General features: G+C 43.3%; 1 protein-coding gene across 6 annotated transcripts in view; it reads left to right on the forward strand.

Moving 5' to 3' along the window:
• sema6dl (sema domain, transmembrane domain (TM), and cytoplasmic domain, (semaphorin) 6D, like) overlaps nucleotides 1–7,500 on the forward strand; it is an 18,298-nt gene that overhangs the window by 10,178 nt on the left and 620 nt on the right. For 2 of the 6 annotated variants that reach the window (XM_027009857.2, XM_027009856.2), the window contains 8 exons: nucleotides 1–4; nucleotides 444–617; nucleotides 1,116–1,256; nucleotides 1,651–1,728; nucleotides 1,946–2,004; nucleotides 2,397–2,453; nucleotides 3,041–3,211; nucleotides 4,513–7,500. The exon at nucleotides 1–4 is cut by the window's left edge and continues 152 nt beyond it; the exon at nucleotides 4,513–7,500 is cut by the window's right edge and continues 620 nt beyond it. In XM_027009857.2, the coding sequence (XP_026865658.2) occupies nucleotides 1–4; nucleotides 444–617; nucleotides 1,116–1,256; nucleotides 1,651–1,728; nucleotides 1,946–2,004; nucleotides 2,397–2,453; nucleotides 3,041–3,211; nucleotides 4,513–5,798 (1,970 nt within the window). In that variant the 3' untranslated portion in view covers nucleotides 5,799–7,500. The remainder of the gene's footprint in view (nucleotides 5–443; nucleotides 618–1,115; nucleotides 1,257–1,650; nucleotides 1,729–1,945; nucleotides 2,005–2,396; nucleotides 2,454–3,040; nucleotides 3,212–4,512) is intronic. The other 4 variants (XM_027009858.2, XM_027009860.2, XM_027009859.2 and 1 more) reach the window with 4 other exon arrangements.

The raw sequence follows: 7,500 nt of genomic DNA on the forward strand, positions 1-7,500 counted from the left end.
TACGGTATGACCTGACTCCAGAGCAGGGCTACATTAGTTCTCCATACCACCACCATGAAACCACCACCATTAAAAATGACAAAAACCTGGATCAGTACCCAAATCACATAACTGTAAATGACAAAACCTCGGGTTACTTAAGCAATTAACATACTTAAGTTCAGGCATTCATTTTGTTGCTCAGAATCATCCATCTTTCCTGTTTTTAAGCTAAAAGATGCATATGCCAATAACTAATAAATTCAAGAAGGTATTAGTTTTAGCTTCAGACATTACATCAGAAGTTCTATTGGCCAGCACATTTAATTAACTGGCCCTCAATTTGGTGGAAAGCCTGATTGTCATGGACAATGTTTACATCAGTCTGCTCAGGTTTTAGCAGAGACAGCTATTGCTTCAGATATCTTAAAATCTCCTTAAATGTCTCTTTAAATGTCTTGAAGGTACAGATTGACAGCATTGGCTGTGGACAATGCAGCAGGCCCCTTTAAGAACTACACTGTGGTTTTCATTGGCTCAGAGGCTGGCATTGTTCTGAAGGTGCTGGCGAAAACAACGGCACTGTCCCTCAATGAGAGTGTCCTGCTGGAGGAGATTGATGTCTTTAACCAGGCCAAGTATGTCTTAATCCGGCTGTCAGTTAGACTTTTAATCGTAGTGTCAATCTGAATCTGAATCTCAATATCAGATCCTGACTCTGTTTCCATATATGTAGTTCTATTTGTATGTCAAATGACACTTTATTACTTGACGGATTTATTTTTCTTATTATACATTTACGTAACCACAATCTTTGAGCAAAGTTCTATATAAATGTATTATCATCACTGTTGTATTTTTATCCAGAATTCCTACCACCTGAGCATCAGAATGTACTGATTAGAGAGCAAAAGTAAAATATGATTCAGCAATTTTTCTCATTTTTGTTTGAGGGAATCTCTGCTGTCAAACTCCTGTTCCTCTGAAATATTTTGCATTTCAGTCATAATACAGTTCTAACTGACAGGAATATCTGATAAGATGTTTAGCACATCCACACTTTTTTCCTTTTTATTCATTCTTTCTCTCTCTCTCTATCTCTCTATCTCTCTCCCCTACTTTCATGAACTGTGCAGGTGTATATCGAGTAATGAGGATGACAGGCGCATTTTGTCCTTCCATCTGGACAAAGACACACATACACTGTTTGTGGCTTTCTCTAGTTGTGTAGTCCGAATCCCCTCGAGTCGCTGCGAGAGACACCGTTCCTGCCACAAGTGAGTTCCAACTGTAGCACTGCATATACCTTACACAGAAACACACACACAGACACACACACACATGCACACTCACTCAAGAACTGAAATATGCCGAAGTTAAATTAGGTAAAAGGTCATATACACTTACTACTGCTACAAAGAATAAATAATATTAAATGGAAAGCATGTTTTTGGATGTAAAGTATTTTATTTGATCTAATAAATCTCCCAAAGACAATTAAAAAACAATAAATAATAAGTGCATTGTAAGGCATACAAATATGCATATACATATATAATCACCGACAGGTAGAACCAACTGCACAACTACACTGCTGCTATCACAATGCAAGCCCATGACATGTAAAACCTAAACAGTGAGCATGTGTGATGCTTTTCTTGTTTGTTCCAGGTCATGCATAGCGTCCAGAGATCCATATTGCGGGTGGATGCCTCACGGAGCCTGTGAAAGGATACCAGCAGACGAGCAGTAAGTCATTTAACACACACACACATACACACACGCACACACACACACACACACATACACACACGCACACACACACACACACACACACACACACACACACACACACACACATACACAGACAGCTCAGTGCACTCATGGATATATGTGTTTACTTCTACACAAGTTTATTCATAATAAAAAAAGGTCAAAGTACTCTCTCTCTCTCTCTCTCTCTCAGGACTGGTTTTGAGCAAGATGTTGAGTATGGTAACACGGCAGGACTCGGTGACTGTCATGGTGAGGTCATTGCATTTGTATTTCACCATGCCCAAACAGCAATAGCTCACGTCACATTAGTAACCCTTCACCACATGCCGCCGAAAGAGATTAACGCATAAAAACTTACTGCCACATGCTACTAATGATGCACACAGAGTGTCTTAACTGAGCCTGCTGTACTGACTCGAGAAGCAGAAATGGAGATGCTGTCACAAGCACATCCTTTTACTACTCACTGTCAATGCAGAGCAGAATTGCTGCAAACAGATTTTTTTTTGTTGTTTGTTTTTCTTTTTAAAAAAATGACATTTCTGTAAACTCCTGTCCTATGACTAGGGTTTTTATTTTAATTTTAGATATTTATATTTTCCTTATTTTATGCTGATTTCTTTTTCCTTTAATTCCTTTAGAGTTTTTGACTACTGCTTCAGCACCAGATTTCAAATCATATGGCGACCCAACTTCTGGTTAGTTTTCTTAACTTGATTGATTTCGTTCCCTGAGTTCCGCAATCTCGCAGTCTCGCATCCTCCCGTTTTTCACTGCTTCTATCCACAGCTCTTAATCGTCATTATCATCACCATTGCTATAGTCGACATCACGGCTCTGATTCTTTAGTCTAAAGCAGACTCTATACTTCTGTCTTCTGGCACTTTCTAGTCTTTTGTTTAGTTTGTTTTTTCTATTCTCTATCACCATCTAATGCATGACCTGTAGCTGCCTGCCTTTGCTTCCACCTCCCAACCTTTTTGTCTTTTTCTGGAGGCTGTTCTCACCGACTCTCCCTTTTAGTTGGTATTGTGTCTCATAGTTATATCTTATCTATTATATCTCAGTCATTTTAAAAGTATTAATGTACGTTAATCAATTCCGGTCTGCAGCTCATGCTTTTCCTAAAAGCAGAATGTCTGTCACAACAGCACTGCCTACTCTTTCTTTTAGAGACATCTTTTAAAGAAGCCAGTATTGTGACCCTAAGCCAGAGCGCTCAACCTTTGTCTTCTATCTTGGTGAACATTAGTTTCACTTGTTAATAATCTCTTTGTTGCCACAGACATGAAGTTACCCACACCGTCACTCACGTCATCCACTGCCTCAGGCCCTGTACAATCACCTAAAACCGTTCCCTCACTGCCTCCCCAACTCTTTGGCTCACGGAAATTTGTTCTCCAAGATGATCTCAGCATTTCGCGATCAATTGACTCGGTCCCAGGGGTGCTGGAGGGTAAGGCCTTAATGGAAGTATGTCATAAATCTGCATGGAATTCTGGGTCATAGCTCTAGCGATGAATTATCTGAGAGTCAGAGTCTGTTTTGAATGGGATCTTTTTCACCAGATGTGACTCAGAATGTCACTGCTGGTGCATTCACCACTGCTGGTGCATTAACTAAGCACAACTAACTGTGTGTGCTGGGTAAACTTTCATTTAATAGCTATAAGACATGCAGCTTAGCAAGGTGATGCTAGAAGCTATGCTCAGCTATCCATCAGCTCACAGGGTATTTTCATTTTCTTTTATTTTATTTTTGTTGTTTATCTCACCGTGGTTTATTCTATATTCAGCAAGTTCTGTTTAAATTTGCTTTATTTATCATTCATCTCTCCAAGTAATCTTCTTGTATCTTTTTGCACAGGAGTTCTTTTTTAAATTACTTTTTCATATAGTCTTTCATTTTTCTTACCTTCCTTTTTTTTTTCTCGTGTAGTTTCTTTTTGGCTTCTTTTGTTTGTCTTCTAGTTCTGTTGGATTTCAACAAATCTTCCAAAGGCCTTGCCACTGACCAACACTGTTGTAGCACTTCACCGTAACACGTGATTACTTACCCACTAACACTTCACCATAACATGGGATTACTTACCCACTAACACTTCACTTTAACACGATTACTTACCCACTAACACCCTCAAAGGTCAGATTCCATCAGATCCTGAATAAATTCTTCTTCTCAAATAGTCTTATTTGCCATCAATTGGGGGTTGAAGGAAAACTCTCAAGTCAATCCAGAACTACTAACCACCTTTATTCCTCAGTAGGCATGTCATGAAAGTTTGCAAACTAAGAGCCTACTAGCAGCTAACTGGATTACTTCACTAATGTACTTGTGGGTAGCTTTTAAACACTAACTGATCTGTTGAACTTTTGTATGTGTACCAGATGTTCTCTTTCATAGAAACCAATTACCAATTTTATTACCCATCTCAAATGCTCTAGTTTAATCATGCCAAGTCTAAACTTTCAATAAATGACAGAATACCTACAGGGGAAAGGGAGAGGACACCCTGCTGGAATAGCAGAGGGAAGCAGAGCAAACTGTTTTTACGTGTGTGTGTGTGTGTGTGTGTGTGTGTGTGTGTGTGTGTGTGTGTGTGTGTGTGTGTGTGTGTGTGTGTGCGCGTGTGTGTCTGCATGCACGCACACACATGTACATGCTTGAGATTGTGTATCTGTGTGTGTGACAGAGGAAAAAAGGTCTATATATGATAGTTTTGTGACAGGTTGACATGAGGCTGTATGTGTCTTTCAGGTGTTTGGGAGATCCAGTCGGGTGAGTCCAATCAGTTAGTACACATGAACATCCTCATCACGTGTGTTTTTGCTGCCTTCCTCCTTGGGGCGCTTGTTGCTGGCATGGTGGTGTACTGCTACCGTGATGCCTTCCTACGTAAACCACGCAAGATCCACAAGGATGCTGAGTCAGCACCATCCTGTACAGACTCCACAGGGAGCTTTACCAAGTTGAATGGCCTGTTCGAAAGCCCTGTGAAGGAGTTCCACCATGCAATGGACACACCCAAGCTGTACTCTGGCCTGCTCAATACAGGGAAGGATATGTTGCCATCACCAGACACCAAGACCATGATTCTCAGTGGGCAGAACCCAGAGCTAGCAGCGCTACCCACTCCTGAGTCAACACCTGTGTTGCAGCAGAAGACCCTGCAGCCAGTCAAGAGCCAATGGGAGAGGACCCAGGGCAAACTGTGCATACCCCGCAAGGATGGCCCACCCAAGAGCCCACAGTACCTCCCCTCAAGCCCTCCTCCACACCCAGCTATCGGAAACCCCCACATACCAAGTGCGGTGGTGCTTCCCAATGCCACACACGAGCACCGCACACCGAGTCCTGATGGATCTCGGTTAGAGAAAAGGGTTCATAACAGCGAAGAGTCGGGCACCAAGTCCAGTCGCAAAGAGCACCACCGTTCAGTGGATGCCAGGAACACACTGAATGACCTCCTGAAGCACCTTAACGAGAGCAGCAGCAACACCAAGGCCATCATTGTGGATCCTCCTCACAGTCGGCAGCACCTGATGTTGGAGCCCATGGGCAACATGGCAGAGATCCCACCCAAGGTCCCAAGCCGGGAGGCGTCGCTCTACTCACCCTCGTCCTCATTGCCCAGAAATAGTCCCACCAAGCGTGTGGATGTACCCTCCACGCCCACGTCACCTACAGGGCAGACAGGGACCCTGGAAAGGCAGAGGTACCATCGCAGCTCTTCCCAGCGACATTCTCTGTCTTCTCCACCCAAAGGGCTCCATTCACCCAGTGGGGTGATGGTGACCCGCCAGCCCAGTTTCAACAGGGGCGGATACATACCACCCACCCCGCCTTCCAGACTGGACTCCCACGGGGTACCGGTGGGTGTGACACCCTCCATCTCCCGGCAGAGCAGCTACAGTGGGCATGGCTCGCTTCCCCGGACCTCTGTCAAACGGACAGCCTCATTAAAACCCGATGTGCCCCCAAAACCCAGCAGCTTTGTGCCACAGACACCTCAGATGAGAGCAGTGAACAAATACAGCTACTGACAAGCCCTTTGTGGGCTACTTATATCCTGTGAAAAGGACCGTAGGAGTAAAAGGCTTTCTGGCTAAGCAAAAGGGTCCAACTGTGTCTAAATGCCCTCTCGCTGTGCATTCAGAAGAGAGCACAGCAGAGCCACATCATGTCACCTGTGTCCCACTACTTTGTAGTTTATATCAAGTTAAATATGAGTCTCTGGCCTTCCAGGCGGCAGGGACGCCTAAGGTCAGAGGGCACAGGTGCCACAGCTGATTCGGGTGGCAGGGACCGTTGATGGAATACTTGAAAAATTGCCTCGCCCTCCTCCCTGCCACCCTGCAGAGTCCTGTTCTTCAGTGAACAGGGCAGAAATGGACAGAGGGTTGGACGTGGGCATTTGGCTGTTTTGAAGAGGATGAAAGGGCAGAGTGTGACAACATGGTACGACATGATTTTGGCTGTGTTTAGGCGAAGAGAAGGCAGCAGGATGGAGAGGTAGCATTTTTCATTTTCTTTTTCAGAGGACAGCCCTCTGGGGTGAACCAGTCTACATTCAGTCATCACAAAAAGGGATGCACTTAACCACTGGCTTCTCCCCAGCTCCAGTCATTTGTGTTGTAAAACTGAATCCCATTTTGGGGTATGTTAACATCATGTGTGTGTGTATATTTGTGGAGGTGTAGAGAGCCAACTATTAATCAGCCATTTCTGTGTGCAGAGGAGATTTCCGGTGCCTACTTGGGTAACTTTTTTTTTAAAACTCACTGGGGAAAATTATAACACTTTTTGCTGCTACTGGGTTAGACGAAAATGTTACATAGTGTGTTTTTGATGCCTGTGCATTGATCAGTTCAGCCCTAACCTCCTGGACAGTGTTGGTAGGCTTGGTCCTTCGTGTGTTTTGCTGCAGAACATGAGGCTCAGTACTTGTTGTGTCCAGTAGAGCACTTTGTTTGCTCCTGTTTGGGAGAGACAGAAACACGGCAAAGCCTGTAGATTCATCATGAATGACAAACCTACTGCCACAAGTCCTGTAATGACCCCCGACTACACACTCTCTCCCACTCCCTCTCTCCTTTGCTTCACAAAACACCCCCACCCCACCCAGAAACTGCTCTAGTCATTGCTGGACCCATTCTACATTTTTTTCTTCTCTGAATAAGGCATTATTATCAAGTGGGTCCAAAGCCTTCAGTACAGGCCAAACGTGTTCACAATATGTCTAAATTTCTTGAGAAACATTAGAGAGCTCATAGATCGGTGGATGGATCAGGATCTACACGCCTGTGGCTCAGACCTGTCATTTGGCCATTAAATCTATAATCATAATCAGTCATTGTAAGATGTACCAATGTCTCCTAAAGAGTCATGCTGGTAATGACATTATTGTAAATATATAAATATATGAACATGGATATTTCAGAGGCAAGTGTACCTCGATTTGTGTATTTTGTGCCTTATTAAAAGCCTCACCATGGTTGAAATTTTTATTTGGTTTAGGAATCATGTCATTGCACCCATTTAACCACATGATAATTACTTACGGGCTGAATAAAATTAAACTAGAAGAAAAGAAATGGGAGAGTAAAGGGAAAAGAAATGGGAGACACTAAGAAAACCAAAATAAATTTTTGCATTTGCAAATTACTATAAAAAGTCCCACCAGCCCCCTGGTTTTTGGTAAGGTGTCACATTCGACAATGTATTCAGACACTGGGATGTAAACAT

This window comes from Electrophorus electricus, chromosome 4 (genome assembly GCF_013358815.1).
Source record: "Electrophorus electricus isolate fEleEle1 chromosome 4, fEleEle1.pri, whole genome shotgun sequence".
NCBI lineage: Eukaryota > Metazoa > Chordata > Actinopteri > Gymnotiformes > Gymnotidae > Electrophorus > Electrophorus electricus.